General features: G+C 34.2%; 1 protein-coding gene across 2 annotated transcripts in view; it reads right to left on the bottom strand.

Annotated features, from left to right (window-relative positions):
* The window catches only part of LOC150105647 (serine/threonine-protein kinase Nek10-like), a 268,426-nt gene that overhangs the window by 119,395 nt on the left and 130,488 nt on the right, over window positions 1-18,543 (bottom strand). For both annotated transcript variants that reach the window (XM_090394286.1, XM_090394287.1), the window contains exon 18: window positions 15,055-15,199. In XM_090394286.1, coding sequence (XP_090250412.1) covers window positions 15,055-15,199 — 145 coding nt within the window. The remainder of the gene's footprint in view (window positions 1-15,054; window positions 15,200-18,543) is intronic.

Here is an 18,543-nt window from a genome sequence, read left to right as displayed (position 1 = left end):
ACCATATGATCCCTGCCTTACTTCTGACAACATCCAAATCTGTAGACAATATGAGATCTCTCTCTCTCTCTCTCTTTGGGATTACCTTGACATCAAGACTCTCTTGACATAAACACATTATCAGTATTGCCTCTTCAGCATCCAAAAAATTAAGATTCCTCTTTTGTTCAAGACATTACTTTATCCCTGAATAACTATTACCCCTGTAAAAAATCACAAATCTGCCCATCCATCGAGTACTGGTCGCACATCTTGGGAAGTGTTCTTAAGAGCTCCATAAAAATATTGGAAGTTTTTTTCCACTTGGTTAACTATAATAAATTTAGTTTAATCCTTTATCCAAGTGTAAGCAAACCAAGTTTGCGGCTGAAGTATCTTCAGGACTGAGGCAACTCGTGGTAAAGGTGGACCAAGTTCCCATCACTCCTTGTCTCAGTATCTCCCATAATGCAAATCACATCTTCTTGCGGACATGTATAATACTGTGCATTAAGGGAAGGGCCACTATCCAGACTAGTTTCGATCTTTATTGAGGTCTCTTCAGTGGGAGTTGTACTACCTTACCCCAGTCCTGAAGATACTTTCAGGTGCAAACTTTGTTTGCTCACACTTGGATAAACGATTAAACTAAATTTATTATAGTCTAACCAAGTGAAAAAAAAACTTCCAACATCTTTCTCTAAATCCAGAGTAATTTAATAATAAGGTGGTACACCTTTTGGCAACTTGTATAGGTAAATATGACTTCTCCATTGCTTCTGCCTTAGTATCACCACTTCTGGATCTGGCTCCTACTGATGAGACCTCAATAAAGGTCGAAACCAGTCTGGGTAGTGGCCCTTCCCTTAATAAAAAAACTCCATAAAAATACTTGACATAATAATACAGAAGAGAGCAGTAACACTGATTAATGACTCATTTCTTGCCAACTCACTCCAACCACTCTTGCACAGGCATTTACTATCTACTGCATGCATCTTCTATATAAATATTTCCATGGTCAATGTTCATCAGAACTATCCTCAATAATTCCCCCTCTTTCTACCAAATCCAATGAAACATACACAGCTACCACCCAATATCCCTTCACAGTCAAACTCCATATTCATAGAACAAGTTTCTCTTCCTCCTTCATTCCTACTGCTGCAGTATTGAGGAACAGTCTTCCCTTCCATATGTTTCCCAAGGAATACAAATCCACATGGCTTCAAATCCTATGTGAACAAGTTCCTCTTTTCTCAATTCTCATCCCATTCACAGTACTAATGTACTATAGGTTGACCAACCAACTTCTCGTGTATAGGCCCAACATAAAAAATAAAAAATAAATAATAATAATAAATAAAACCTACTTTACCATATAAGAAATTATTGTCAAGAATTATTGACAATTGAAATTATTGTCAAGACAAATGTGACATATGTCACATTTGTCTAACAGTTAGATCACTAATACTAATACCAAATGAAATGCATTTCCAAATGAGAAATGTAAAGAAAGAGTAATTATTCTAATAAATGGCATCAACTGAGCATATAAAAAACATTAAGATAAACGAAAAATGCAAAAACCAATAACATCTGCTCACCAAAAAGATGAATTATGTAAGTTTTGAATTTTGAAAGAAATTATAATAAAGATTAGAATTTTGCTGACTAAATTGTATTCTTATTGGCTTCAACCATAACTCAAAATGATGGTACAATGGCATTGCCCAGTTAAACAAGACCCCATTGTTTTCATCAGGGAACCATGGCGAGCAGAAAAAAGTCAGCTACGGGAACAAATCCAAACTCCAACTCAACATCAGCAGAGATCCAGATTGGCACCATCAACATAAGAAGTCTCAATGGAAAAGAAATGGAACTAGCAGAAGAAGTGGGTAAGTACCAGATCGACATAAAAGGCGTTACCGAAAGAAAGAAGACAAAAACAGATAGATCTTTCTAGTAACAAATACAAGATGTTATATTCAGAAAATAACAATCAGGAGTAGGTATAATATTAAACACTAAACATGAGGATAATCTTCTTGAATGGCAGGCACTATCAAGTAAAGTGATGTGGGCTAATGTCAGAATGAGGAACTGGACAATGACTTATTTATGCTTATGGACCCACAGAAGATTCTAATAAAGAAGTGGTGGAATTGTTCAAGGCATTAGAGAAGGCTGCTGAGATATAAACAGTGGAATAGGAAATGATTACCAGAAATATAAGAATGCTTCGAGAAAATATGGAGAAAAGAGCAAAGCTAATGGGTAAGTACCTGCAAGATTTCTGCTCAGGACATGGACTAGTTATTACTAACACCATGTTCCAACATAAAAATGTGCACAATTCACATTGAGACAAGAGGCAAGGAATAAGAAAAGTCTCATTGACTATGTTATTGACGATAGTGATGTTTTTCCACTGATTCACAACACAAGAGCATATAGAGGATTTGAAATAGGAAGTGATCACAATTTAGTGCTGAGAAGGACAAAATCGAACTTCATATCAAAAAGAAGGATGTGTATGAAAGTTTTGAAACGAATCATAGTTGAACAGCTATCAGATTTGAACTGTAAGCTCAAATACACAAATATTATTCAGAAAAAACTAAGAGTTTGAAAACAAGAAACAAGAACCTTGGTGATACAGTGATGAATCCTAAAGAAATCCTTGATGGATTCAGCCAGAGAGGCATGTGGTTAGGTAGTCTAATTTTCTAATCTGCAAGAATAGAAAAATCAGAAATGCATGGTCGATTTAGAAAGTTAAAGGAGGCAGTCAAGAAAAAGAAGAAAGCATACTGAAATTCATGGCAAGTAAGTCAGCTTATGTTCTTAGGAAATACAGAGAAAAATGCAAAAAAAGCAAAGCATTGTGTAAAATTAGCTAAACAAAAGTCATGGGAAGACTTTCGAAGAATATAATAATAATAATAATTACAGGTATACCTCGATTAACGTTACCTCTGGTAACGAAGCCTCGATATAACGAAGTCTGCAATTTCAAGCCCCATTTTACGTAAATATATTAAAATTTTAAGGTCAACGTCCAGCAATCATCCGATTGGCGAACGACGGCGACTTGTCACATACTCCCAAGCTGTGGGTGTGTCTGTTTTAACAGTTTTGCACGTCATCCGCATTAATTTAGTCGTTGCTTACACTTCGTAGGGCGTGTTTCAGTGTGGTGCATTGTAATAAATGACGTATGTTCCCTGATAGCATTATTGCAGATTTTGTAAATATTAATTGATATTTTGTTTTTCCAGCCATTTAGCTAAAATGTCAGAATCAAGGAAAAGAAAATCCGATGTGGCACATTCTTTAGGATTAGCGCAGTCAACTTTAACAACCATACTTAGTCAATCAGAAAAAATAAAACAGTCTGTCAGAATTGTACAGATATTACAGCAGCAAAATTAACTCGCTTAAGGAGTCCAATTTTAGAAAAAAATGGAGAAAATGTTAAGTTTGTGGATAGATGACATGTCACAATGTCATATGCCTTTAACTCAAATGGTGATTCAAAAAAAAGCATTATTTTTATTTAATCACCTGAAATCTAAACAAACTGAAGAAATTGCAGCTTCTCGTGGTTGGTTTGAGAAATTTAAAAATAATTCATAGTGTAAAATTACCAGGAGAAGCTGCAAGTACAGATGATGAAACTGCCAATAAGTTTCCAGAAAAACTAAAGCAAATAATTGAATGTGAAAAATCTTCACCAAATTTGGTGTTCAATGTTGATGAAAGCAGTTTGTTCTGGAAATGGCTACCATCAAAAAGCTTCATTTCTATTGAAGAAAAATCAGCAGCTGGGTTCAAAGCAGTCAAAGACCATATAACATTACTCTTTGGATCAAATGCCTCTGGCAATTTTAAATTAAAATTGTTATCAGTTTACCATTCAGAAAATCCGAGGGCTTTAAAAGGTAACATAAAACGAATTTACCTGTAATATGGAAAGCTAATAGAAAAGCGTGGATTACCAAGGAGTTATTTATTGATTGGTTTGTTAACCATTTTTGTCCAGAAGTGAAACAGTATTGCCAAAGAAATAATTTTGAGGAAAAAGCTCATTTGTTGTTGGACAATGCTCCGGGACATCCTACTGATCTTAATACGTTAGACACATGCATTCTTGTCAAAGTTGTCTTTCTTCCAGCAAACACACTTCCCTGATTCAACCAATGGATCAGGGAGTAATAGCAACATTTAAAACTTATTATTTGCATGGCACATTAAGTAATTTAATTGAACTAGAAGATAAAGAGCAAATGTCAATTAAAACTTTTGTGGAAAAACTACACCATTAAAGATGTAATTGAAAATATTAATAGCTCTTGGAAAGAAGTCACTCAGAAATGCTTAAATGGAGTGTGGTGCAAATTATGGCCAGAAGTTGTACTAGAAGAAGAAAATAGCATTCAAGAGATGAGAAATGAAGGTTATCCAGATGGCTCAATCAATAGGTTTTGAAAATGTTGACGAAGAGGATGTAAGAAATTTATTAAATCCAGAAGACGATGGTTTTCAGTGGAAGATTTAGAAAAACTTGTTAGCAACGAAGCCAAAGAAAATGAAGACGAAATTAAAGAAGTTCCTACAGAAAAAGTGTTAGCAACCAAACATTTAAAAAGGTGCTTGAATGACATTGAAAATGTTTTAAATTTTTTCAGTGAAAATGATCCTGATTTAGGAAGAAGTGTTATTGTTAAACGATCAGTGTTAAATGCAATAAATCCGTATAGGCAATTGTTAAATGAAAGAGAAAAAAAGCATAAACAATCGACTTTAGATTCATATTTTAAAATGTTGTGATTTTATCTTTGTTCGGTATGTAGTATTGACTTTTTATTTAACAAAGCATTTCTTTTTTCAAAAAAAACTCTTTCATTTATGTATGAACATATTTCTTTATGTATGAATGTATCCCTATAATGGCCATAGTATTTATACCTCTGAGAATGAAGTTTCGCTTAACAAAGTAATTTCGTAGAATGCATCCTCTTCGTTAATTGAGGTATACCTGTATTATTATTATCCCAAGACCTCATGAAGTCAAAGACTCATCTAGGAGGTCCTTTTGTCATATACACACAGCTCATCATACAGTGCCTTAAACACACTTAAATTCTCTGCAGATACCACACTCTCAGGCAAGGCATTCCAATCATTCACACTCTGCATGCAAAAAACCTGTTTCTCACTCCCTCCTTATACAGCTTCCAGGGATGACCTGTTGTTCTACCCTGATCTCCCACTGTTTTCTGTAAAACCTCTCCAACATTGATCCTATAACAATCCCTTATTAACTTGTAGGTCTCTATCATATCACCCCCTCTTCCTCCTATCCACTCGACTCTGTAAATTGTATCTTCTCAACCTTTTCCTCATATTCGACATTCCAGAGATCAGAAACTACCTTAGTCAGTCATCTCTGGACTCTTTCCAACATCTCTTTGTCCTTATGAAAACCAGGTGACCAAATCTGTGCACAGTAGTCCATGAGTGGCCTAATCAAAGTCATATCAAGATAAGAAATGTTCGTCTCAGCTCTTTACTTTATACAGATGATGTTATACTCCTAAATAAATCCAGGACAAGTTTGTAGGATTCCCTGACCAGATTGCATAAAATTTAATTCGCCATAGGTTTAAATGCAGGATGTATGCAGTTGAAAACATCAACTACATGCATCCTGAATGGTGAACCTATAGAACAAGTAAAATATTTCAGCAATTTAGGCACAATTTTCAGTGAAGATGGCAAATTAAATTTGGACATAGACAGCAGAATTAGCAAAGCTTATATGGTAGGAAATCAACTGAATAAATTTCTATGGAATAAGAGAGGGATTAGTGAAAACACTAAACTAGCTATATACAATATTCAAAGACAGTGTTCAAACCAATTTTAACTTACAGATCTGAGAGTCCCAAGAAAGATTAGGGAACTGAACAGATGGCAGTATCACATTAAAAATAAGGATATTAGGAAAGAACTTGACACTGTTAGCATTCAGGAATGTGTTAGCAGAGCTAATCTCAGGTAGTAGGTCACTTAAACAGAATGGGAGGGGAAAGATTAGCTAAACAAGTATCTTTGCCAAGATGGCAGGAAAAAGACCCAGAGGAAGACCAAGATGTATGTGCATTGATACAGTAAAAGGTGCCTTGGAAGACAGAATTATAAGATCTTATAATATTGGGATGTTGATAAATAACAGGCTAATCCGGAGGGAAAATTGTTGATAGCAAGTTTGTAATGATGTAAGTTTTAATGTAGTACTGTCATAAGATCCAGTAAACTTCCTGAAGGTATATATCAGGATTGGATGATGATGAGGTAAAAGAAAATTAATAAAAATCTGTTTTATATATAATGGTTAGCCTAGTGGCTGTGTGCTTCGCAACCATAGGACTGGGGAAGGATTGTACTAGGTTCGATTCCCGTCGGTGACATGAGGAGCTGAAGGATTTTCCTCAGCCATAGCCAAGTTAGCCGGTCTTGGGCATGGACAGCAAGGCTTTCCCCCCAGTTTATCCTGGGGTTTTTCATCTTGAAAAGCAGGCAAACCGGCCTTGAACACTCAACTCTACAGGACATAGTGTTACACCCTGATACCTTCACTATGTGAAAATTTCAGTTATCATGGTGTAACATGAAGAGAAAATTAAACAAAAACCCTGTATAAAAGCTAATACACAAATTACTTAAAGAAAGAAAAATATTCTTGCATCCAAGTAAAATATATGTCAAAAAAAGTGTTTGTTGAACTAAATAATAAAAGAAGGAATGTATTACAGTTGTGATATGAAAAAATTAGCTAAGTAAGACAGAAAGGATTAGTCATAAGAAATTGTATAAGAGGCTAGAGATTAAAATATTAAGTTAAATTCATAGAAAAATTTTGGAAGGAGGATTAATTTGAGGCTAGCAAAAGACTATCGCTCAGGGTCAATTCCCTGATTGAGACATCGTCACGTGCTCGCCAACCGCAGGGTGTTTGGCAGAAAAACGCCATCCTAATTGGTCAGTGAAGTTGAATCCTGTCAAGGTATAAAAGGGTTAGAAATCCCCCCCCCAAGGCTTTTTTCCCAGATAGTTTCTTCACGAGCTCCTTCGTATAGGTTTTCACGCGGTTTTCCTGAGTGGCGGGGTTGGAGTTATATCTCCGTCCGACACAACAAGGGAACAAGTAGTGAGCGGGATTTCGATTCTGTATTTCCTATGGTAAGAAACGAGGAATGCCATTTAGCTACAGGAAAGAAGGTATTATCTATGTGTTTCATCATCCAGTGACAACTACGAAAAAAGGAAATCTGTAAAGAAGTCAGTGTCCATGTGGTGAGTTTCACAGCCATGGTATAGATGATTCTAAAGTGTGTTCTTAATTCAAGTACGAAACGTAAAGATCGCATAAGCACAGATTAATGCCAAAAGAACTTAGGAGTGATAGATTATAGGAGAGATCATACCAGGATAGTACAATCGGAAAAAGGTAGAGGCCAATATAGAAAACTCAAGAGAAAAAGGTACTGTAAAAATCTCGCGTTAACTGAAAATCGTCTGTAATTGTAATCATTATTCTATTACTGAACTGTTGAAGAGACTAAGGAAAAACATACTAGGCCTTTAGTAGATGACTGATTATACTGAGAGTATGCTTGTTTAATATTAATTATATAGGTATTCATATATCCTGAGAATTATGCATGTGTATTGTAATGTATAGGAAAGTTTTAAATGTCAAAGTTATGTGTTACAGTGAAAGGATAATTTAATCTACATAGTTTTGGATAGTTAAATAGAGTGAATTGATCACATATGTCCATGTGCTACAGCATATAGCATATATTCAAACTAATATAGGGTTAACTAAGGTGTTAATTAGATCTGGGATTATACATATGATTGTATGTGTTGAATTTGTTATGGCGGCATGATCGTAATATCCATAGAGGATCTTAGCCGAATACTTGTGATTAGCCAATGTTATTTTGTAAATGTTTTCTTAGTATTGAATTGAATTATATTAGAAATTGAATTGTACCATACTAATGAGTTTAATAAACCTTTGTTCATTGATAAAACAGTCGTCTGAAATTGCTGCCCAATGCACCACTTGAAAAACGTATGAACCTAATCATGCGGGAAATTAATGTGTTAAGTTACGAGATAGAGGGTCACGACTGTTTAATAGTTTCACGCTCAGATATATTTTTGTATTTTGATCCTTGTTTTTGAATTATATATCTTGAACTAAATGTCCTGAAAGGCGCAGTATAATATAAATATTAGGGACACTAAGGGGAGAAAAAGCTTAAATATTTGTATTTTGGGGTGATATCTCGTACATAGACAAAAGTTGAATATAGATAAGCAGAATTTCACTAGATAGAATAATAATCATAAACTGGGACACAACAATAGGATACACTGGGGCGTAGGGCTGACCACCTTATCCTGTGAACGGTTTGAGGTCCGATGATTAATAAACCCTCCAACGCAAGGTAAAAGAGGGTTAAAGGAAGATGAGATGAGATATATATATATATATATATATATATATATGGTAAGCCAGCAACATAAATGTATGTTGCTGGCTTACGTTTATATAATTCATCTTTTCTGTAATTTTTCGTTATTAGTTTTTATGTTTTTCATTTATCTGAATGTTAGTTCTGCACTCAGTTGTCGGTATCTTGTGCTCATCACTTTTAATTGTATACCATCTTAGCTCTGATGAAGTCTGGTGTAAAGTTTTTACCATCTTTATCTCCAAAAAATATTCCATAGGCATGTAAATTAATATGCTTTAATTTAAACCTCATATAATAGAATAATAGAAATTACACTTAAAATAAACTCTAAACTTAAAATCAGGATCATTCAAATATATGCTCCCACCTCATCCCACACTGATGAAGAGATAGAAGCCTTTTATGACTCACTGCATCATACTATAGATAAAAAAAGAAATAGCAATCAAAACTTTAGTAATGGGCGATTTTAATGCCAAAGTAGGTCATCCCATTCACCAAATAGATACAATAGAACCATACATATATGGTACAAGCAGCAACTCAGGAATGGCTCTTACAGCATTCTCTATCAGTAACAAGCTTTATATCATGAATACATTTTTTTAAGAAAGCCCTCAAAAGAAAATGGACATGGAGAAGTCCAAACAAAGAAATAAAAAATGAAATAGATTATATACTGTGTAATAATAAAGAAATCGTTCATGATACCTCAGTACTAAATCAAGTAAAAACAGTAAGTGACGACAGACTGGTCAGAGCTAAAATTAAAATAAACCCCAAATTGGAAAGAATAAAATGGCTAAACAACAAAAAATCAAGAAGTTTTAACTTAAAAACCTATCGAAAACAAGAAGAAGGATTATGAAGAAAAACTCAATCAAAAACTAGACTTAATAAATATATTTGAAGAAGAAGACATAAATAAAATAAGCAAAAATCTAGCAGAAGTAATAATCTCAGTAGCCAATGAATTTAAAAACAACAAAAAGACCATAAACTTTCAGAGGAAACCTTAAAACTACTAAAAATAAAAGAAACAATTGAAAACAATAAAAATATGAAAATACTAAGAAAACATTTATCAGTTGGCAAAAGTCAAATAACTGCAATAAAAGATAAGAATGGAACAACAATAAGGAACCAAGATCAAATCCTAAGCAGGCTAGAAGAACTTTATAAAGAACTCTATAGTGATCCTTCAATAAATAAATCAAATATAAATAACTCTTTTCCATCGCATATGGAATTCATCCCCCCCATTCACTTCAGATGAAATAAAACAAGCATTAAAACAAATGAAAAATAGAAAATGTCCTGGTGAAGACCTAATTCACATAGAATTAATTAAATGGGGAGGAAACAATATAATTTGCCATGTCACAAACTTACTAAATCTACCTAGAAGAGGGCAAGATACCAGAAAATTTGAAAAATGCTACTCTGATTCTATTATTTAAAAAAGGGGACAAAGAAGAAGTAAAGAACTATAGACCAATTAGTATTCCCTCTAATCTATACAGAATTCTCACAAAAGTAATAACAAACAGGTTAATACCTCTTCTAGACTCAATTCAATGAGTAGAACAAGCAGGATTCCAAGAAGTCTTTAACACAATTGATCATATTCATGCAATAAAACAAATAATAGAAAAAGCAGAAGAAAACCAATTGCTTCTCTGTTTAGCCTTCAATGATTATGAAAAAGCATTTGATTCCATCAAAACTAATGCAATAATCAAAGCACTCCAGAATCAGGGAGTTCCTGGAGAATATATGGACCTCCTCCAGGCAATATACCTCACTGCAACAGCAACAATCCAACTTCGCACGAGTAGCAATAAAATATCAATTGAAAAAGGTGTCCGAGAAGGAGCCTCTATCACCCAAAATCTTTACAGCAGTCCTCCAAGAAATATTTAATAATATAAACTGGACAAACCTTGGTATAAAAATTAATAACAGAAACTTAACACACCTAAGATATGCAGATGATATCATAATTTTTGCAAACACTCCAGAAGACCTTAATATAATGATAGAAGACCTACATCATGAAAGTAGAAAAGTTGGTCTAAAGATAAACAGAGAAAAATCTAAAAGCATGTTTAATCATTTTGTAACACCAAAAAGCATAATAATAGAAAACAATTTCTTGGAAAGAGTCTCTTCATATACATACTTTGGTCATCTCATTGATCTAAACTGTGGACTCCAAAAGGAAATAAATAGGAGAGTTCAACTTGCCTGGAGTGCATTCAGAAAATTGAAAAGCATTTTTCAAAACAATGATGTTCCACTCTGTGTAAAAAGGAAGACATTTAACCAGTGTATACTTCCAGTCATCTCATATGATTGTGAAACTTGGTCACTAACAAAAGCACTGGCAAATAAATTAACAACAACTCAAAGAAAAATGGAGAGGTTGATGCTAGGCATCACATTAAAAGATAAGAAGCCAGACTTGCATCACTGACATCATTCTTCACCACAAGCGACTAAAATGGAAATGGGCCAGACAATTATCTAGAAGAGAAGATGAGCGATGGACCACTATACTAACGAACTGAATTCCTAAAGAAGGGAAATGAGACCGAAGATGTCCTAAAAGAAGGTGGAGTGATGAATTGTCAAATTTTGTTGGGAAAATTAGTCAAATACTGCCAAGAACAGAGAAAGGTAGAAAGAACTGGAGGAGGAGGCCTTCATCCAGCAGTGGACGGAAAATGGCTGAAAAGAAGAAAAATTTAAACCTCATATGATTTTAACTTTATAACCTAGTTGTTACAAAGGGACTGCTCCGTAGACAAAAAGAGTTTGGCTTTTTCTTTTCCAACTTAAAATTATTACTTTATTATTTTACTTTATTATGATTGAAATTTTAAAAGATAACTTTGCAAAATTGAAGGAACAAACAAATTAAATGAATGAAAATTTGATCTGCTGGCTATGCTTAAGAAAAGCCAAATGAAATCAATTGTGGAAGGGTATTAGAAAGTTCTATCATGTAATAGGGCGGGGAAGAAAGCAAATAATTATGCTGGCCTCTGAAGTGACTTAAAAAGAGTTCCATGTAAGCCTTCCCTTCTAGCCAAGTGCTGAAATATTTCCAGCCTATAAAATCCTTTTAGTAACTTAAAAATGTTTCTATCATATTTCTCTTTTCTACCTATCAACCAACTTTTGTAACCAATAAACCTTCAGTCTATCATTACAAGGACTGCATTCCACAGACCACTCACCATCTTGATCACTAGACTCTGGATCTACTCTGCCACTTTCTCATCTCCAAGAAACCCAGGTGACCAGACCTCTCCAGATGTGGCTGCATCAAGGCCTTATATATAGGAATGATAACTCCCTTATCTCTGCTTGTTAGTGTTTTTCAACAACCAAGTAATCCTACTGAGTTACCTTGGCCACCTTAGCAATATGCCCTATCTTCAACTCTTTATCTACCAACATTCTCAAATTCTTAGCTTCATTAACTTCCTGGGGTACATTTCTATATATGTGATAAACACAGCTTATAATCATTTTATCCCTAAAATGATTATAAACTGTAAATGTATTTTATCCCTAAAATACATAACACACACTTTTTCACATTAAGCTGGCAGCCACTCCCAAATCCCTAGTTTCATCAACTTCCTAGAGTACAGTTCCATCATGGTGAACACAGCTTGTAATCAATTTATTCCAAAATGCACAACATACACTTTTCCACATTAAATTGGCAACCTCTTTTGCCCATACTGTCAGCTTATTTAAATCTTCCTGCAAGTTCTCTACATTGTCTTGATTAACTATTATGCTACCAATTTTCAAATCATCAGCAAACAACTGAATATCTCCTCTTGAAATAATTTATGTACAAAATAAACAATAGTAGTCCAAGCACAAAGTCTTACAGACTAATGATAGTCACCTGTTTTCTTCTGGATTCTGCTCCTCCATATGCTACTCTTTGTAACAGTTCCATATGATATCTTGTCAAATGCTTTTGGAAATTCCAGTAGTGTCATTGTGTAGCCATTCCCTTTATCCAACTTAGCCATAAATCTATTACAAAAATTAATAAATTACTAAGGCATGACCCACCCTTCACAAAGCCATGATGCTCCCATAGAGTATCATATTTTTATCCTGAATTCTGTCATAGACCCACTCTTCTAGATACTTTTACCACCACTCATAAGATACTGATTTGTCTATAATTTGCTACTGCAGTCTCAGAGACTCTGCAATAAACTATTTTGCTCTCCTTCCATTTTCTTGGGCATCAGAGATTAAACTAAGCAATGCCAATTTCTTTGCGCATTCCTGTAATGTGAGAACCAATATCCCACTAACTCCAATAGCCCGTGCTGAGATTCTGCTCCAATATCCTAAATACTTCCAATTCTTCAACCTCTTGTCCCACATCAGTTCCTGTCACATCTATCACAGTAATATCCTCAATTGGATGAAATCTGAAAGGTGGTCACTCAGTAACTCAACTATTTTGTCAGCTTCTGTCACCTCACTACCGTTGGCATTTATTAAAGTTATCTTTCTGTGGTAACTCTTATTTTTATTTTCCACATAGCAAAAGAATTCTTTGGGAATATTTTTGGCCTGTTTGGCTAATACTTTCTCATAACCTGATTTTACCTTCTTTACCATGCTGGTTGTCTTTCTTGCCTGAGCCTTGTACTGCTCATGAACTTGCTAATTGCTTTTGCTCCTTAAATATCCTCCATAACATTTTCTTTTTACAGAGCCCCTACTCAATGATACTACTCATCCATCTAACTTCTACCTGATTTAACTTTTGCACATTAGGTGTAAAATCTGATTCTGCTTTGAGCTGCATCCCAAGTGTATCATAATCACTTGTCTTGTAGTTCCACATGTACTGCTTCTTAACTGAAAAATTCCACATTTCTGCAGCCTCCAATCAAGACTGCATGGTCATTATTCTCAATTGAAGGCAATGTGGCTATCTTGGTTATGAGCAGAACTAATCCTCTAACTAGATTCAAAACTCTCATACTCCCAGTCCTCTCCATCAGATGTTGTTTCAAGTAATTATTTGTTAGTAGGTGAATAAATGCCATTTTCTTCCTGCCATGTTATATTTTATCCTTCATGTCCATGTCCTTGCAGTTGAAGTCCTCATAATAATTATCCGATCTGCACTTACTGTACTAATTTGCCGATGCATCTTTTACATCATCCCTTACATTCCCCAGCCTATGGCAACAACCAACAGTATATTTGGTCCTACTAACCTCTATCTAACTGCTTCAAATGAACTATCCACACACCTGTCTTCCTGATCTCCTACCATTTTTGGCTGCAATTCATCTATCATCAGCAGCACCCCTACTCCATTCCATTTTTTCTATACTCTTCATATTGCACCCCTTTAACTACATTATCTGCTCAGCAAGGCTCACTAATGCCAATAACTTTTAGTGAGGTTGTACTAATGCTAAAAACTTTTGTCTGTCGAATTCCATCTATAGGTCTACAAATTCAACATCATTCTTTCTGCATAACCTGCACATTTTCATTTACGATCATCATTTTCCTTCTCAACTTACCTCTATTATAGTATAGCAGCAAACTTACAATGTTCACTCTCTCACTCTTCTTCTTTTTGCTTCTTCCAATAACTCTTTTATATAATATTTTTCAGACCATTAGTTGCAGCCTAAACAATGAATTCTTTCACTTTACTCTTTTGTATCCTGACAACTTCACTAATATAATTAATTTTAACATCAGGGACACATGATTTAGCCATGCTCTCATTAAGTACTCCTCTTATTATGGAATTACCATAAAATTCTTCTTACCCTCCTCTTCTTCTATCACTTAGTCATATGTTCTTGTTTCTTACCTTACACTACTTGCTTTTTTTTTCTCTCTTCTTAGCTCTACCCACAGCCTGATGTTTCTGTAATCTTTGAATCTTATGTTTTGTCTTGTGAAGGAGTCCATGTAAGTGTGCTATTTCTTTCATAAAGTCTTCTTCATTCTCCTGACCTTCCATTACTGCATTTTCAACATTTTCTGGACTTCTATTGATATTCTTTAGTTCACTCTCACGTGTTTTACTCTCTTCACACAATTTAACCTCAATTTCAAAATATTTCCTATGTATTTGCTTACCAGTCTCACCTACCTTCAATGATTGTTACAGTTTTTGTGACAAATACATCTTACTCGTACTACTTGAAACAAAATCTTGCATATTTAACCCCAACAAAGAATCTTGGCTGCTATTGTTCTACTATGTGCTGATACCATACCAACAATATCTACTTTAATACATAACATACAAGTTTTTCTTAAAATCTAAATATCTAATACAATTTATTCATTATATTATAAATAAATCTTTATTTATAACAGATGTTTTTATGAATAAATTGTATTAGATACACTAGTAAATGATCTACATCTAATTTAAAAAAAAACTTAAATCTATATCAAGAAAAAAAAAACAGTCCTTAAAACTTACTCTCACAAAAAACTTTCAAATACTGAATAATATTGGGATGTGAAAGATGCTCTCTAGCAATCTGTAGTTCATTGATCATTTTCCCTATACTTTCATCATCATCACTTTTCATATTCTGATCAAGCCATGGATGACAGAAATCAATCTAAAGAATAAAACTGTATTTTATAATAAAATCTTATCTATATGAATTAACTTCATATAACAATTATGAATGACATTAAATCCATATCTTCTGTCAACTTGAATTAAAACTTTCAGGAGTGCAGGATGTAATGTTTAAAAAAAAAAAAAAATCACTCCTGCATCCAAGTATCACAAAGTGATAAACAAAGAACAAGAAGAACATTTTGTTAATGTAAACCCTACGAATACAATAGTAACATGAGTAGGTTAATGAAATAAACTACTTTATTTTTATTCTGTAATGATCTGATATGAAAAGTATGATATGACACAAAAAAGTATGAACAATTTATTATTAATAATTTGCTGGAATGGAAAAATTAAAAAAAAAAATCATCTTCTACTCAAAAAAATTCATCACACTCAATGGTAGTATATAACCTGTATGTGTGTGTGTGTATATATATATATATATATATATACAGGGTGTTCGGGATAAATTTGACAGTTTCGTAAGGAAAAAGAAAATCTTCTTTGTATCTATTAAATTTAATGAATTGACAAAAAAACATTACAGGCAGAGTTAATTACAATACTATCAACAAGATTTACTCAAAATAACCACCATTAGCATCGATCACAGCTTCAATTCTGCTTCGGAACCTCGAACAAGCTGATGCTACAGTCTCCCTGGGAAGGGCCGCAAAAACTGTTTTAATTTTATCCATTAACTGGGCTTTTGTATTACTGGAAGTGCGATTGGTGTCTTTTTCAACTGCGCCCCATACAAAATAATCCATGGGGTTAAGGTCTGGGGAGTTTGGAGGCCAAACATTTGGACTGGTGAAGTCGTAGAAATTTTTAGACAACCATTTTTGACTTTTCCCAGAGGTGTGGCAAGGGGCCGAATCCTGCTGCCATACATACGGCCTACCATTGGCTACCCTTGTTATCCAGGGCTTGACTACAGTTAGCAACTCCACGAACAAAGCCCGAATTCCAATGCCAGGGTTCTTCAACACCTGTTCCTGCAGATTTGCGAGGAATTCTGCTGTACGAACGCAATCAGATCGTCTGCTAGGGATCTTTCTTCTTGCTACATCCTCGTAGTCACCATTGCAAGTCTCTAGTTCATGCCTGATTGTTTTTACTGTATTCAGGGAGCATTGGGCAGCAGTCGTAATATCCTTATTTTGATGGCGGGCACGAATCATCATGATACAAGTTATTCTCTTCCATGATTCAGGTGGGTTCCAGCTATCCATCCTTTCTGACATCTTGTATATGAATGAAGAAGGGTCCAAACTTTTAAATGAAGAGAAGTGTGTGTTAATACATGTAACTTACGGAAAAATATAATTAATTATAAATATGTCAAATTTATCCCGAACACCCTGTATATACCTCACTGCAACAGCAACAATCCAACTTCACACAAGTAGCAATAAAATATCAATTGAAAAAGGTGTCCGACAAAGGAGACTCTCTATCACCCAAAATCTTTACAGCAGTCCTTCAAGAAATATTTAATAATATAAACTGGACAAACCATGGTATAAAAATTAATAACAGATGCAGATGATATCATAATTTTTGCAAACACTCCAGAAGACCTTAATATAATAATAGAAGACCTATAACATGAAAGCAGAAAAGTCGGTCTAAAAATAAACAGAGAAAAAGCTAAAATTATGTTTAATCCTTTTGTAACCAAAAAACATAATAATAGAAAACAATTTCTTGGAAAGAGTCTCTTCATATACATACTTAGGTCATCTCGTTGATCTAAACTGTGGACTCCAAAAGGAAATAAATAGGAGAGTTCAATTTGCTTGGAGTGCATTCAGAAAATTGAAAAGCATTTTTCAAAACAATGATGTCCCACTCTGTTTAAAAAGCAAGACATTTAACCAGTATATACTTCCAGTCATCTCATATGGTTGTGAAACTTAGTCACTAACAAAAGCACTGGCAAATAAATTAACAACTCCTCAAAGAAAAATGGAGAGGTTGATAAGCAAAACTCCCGGATAAGAAGCCAGACTCACATCACTGACATCATTCTTCACCACAAGCGACTAAAACGAAAATGGGCCGGACATCTATCCAGAAGAGAAGACGAGTGATGGACCACCATACTAACGAACTGGATTCCAAAAGAAGGGAAACGAGGGCGAGGACGTCCTAAAAAAAAGTGGAGTGATGAATTGTCAAATTTTGTTGGGGAAAATTGGTCAACCATTGTCAAGAACAGAGAAAGGTGGAAAGAACCAAAGGAGGCCTTTGTCCAGCAGTGGACAGAAAATGGCTGAAAAGAAGATATATATATATATATATATATATATATATATATATATATGTGTGTGTATAAGAGATATCTAGTTTTATAATAGCAGACTTCATTAACAATCAAAAACTGATATTTTTTTGGGAGCTGCAAACAGGAAATGAAAAGCAATAAAATATGCACAGGTAGAACACGCCTTTACAAATTAATTGGTTCCTGGCAACCATTCGTAAATTGGGAATTCATAAAGGGGAAGTTTATTTGCCTTAGAAATAATGCTATTAGCAAGAGTTATGTTTGGAAGAAGGAATATATAAAATATAAAATTAATATTAAATTATAAGAAAATACTTTAATTGCCAAAGATTTACATATTTAAAATATAACCTAAGAAAAATTTTTAATTAAAAAAGATTCTTTGAAAAAAAAAATTAGCTTATTTCTATATCACTGGGTGAATTGACAGCCATCAAGGTAGTAGGAGATATCTTAAGAAGCTTCGGTGCATCTTCTTTTTTTTTTTTTTTCAAAGACTGCCTCGAGTGGAGGGTCATCTGCTTCTTTAACTTTCGCTTCTTTTTGTTTAAAATAGCTCAAAAGCAAGCAGAAGCATTATGCATTTCGCAGGAAAATTTACTAAATTGTTCAAAGTCTGAATCTTGTGATTCAAAGATTGCTTGAGCTTTTTCAAAAAGTTTAAATGCCTCTTCTAGTCCTTTTAAAGTGAAAAACTGAGTTGAAGCTTCATATTCATTATCTTCTTTGTCTTCTTCTTTGTTTCTTTCTTGTTCCTCTAATTCAAGGAGATCATTGGGTGAGAGTTCCATAATGTGAGACTGAAGCAGCTCATTAACATCACCTTCTGAAACTTCCATTTGCAACTGGTTAGCCATATCTAGGATCGCCTGAGTTTCAGAATTCACAATCTCTGTTGGGTCTTCAAAGTCTTCGAAATTATCATTAAACTGAAATGGAATTTATGCCAGGCACTCTGCATTACCCAAATTGCATCTAAAATATTGAATCTCTTCCAAAATTCTTTGATAAAAAAGTTTCCATCTTTATCAGTTGCTTCT

The sequence above is a fragment of the Typopeltis vanoorti genome, chromosome 6 (genome assembly GCF_054136105.1).
Source record: "Typopeltis vanoorti isolate ZY-2024b chromosome 6, IOZ_Tvanoo_1.0, whole genome shotgun sequence".
Classification (NCBI taxonomy): Eukaryota; Metazoa; Arthropoda; class Arachnida; order Uropygi; family Thelyphonidae; genus Typopeltis; species Typopeltis vanoorti.
Note: the sequence above shows the minus strand (reverse complement) of the source record. Positions and strands in the feature narration are given on the sequence as shown.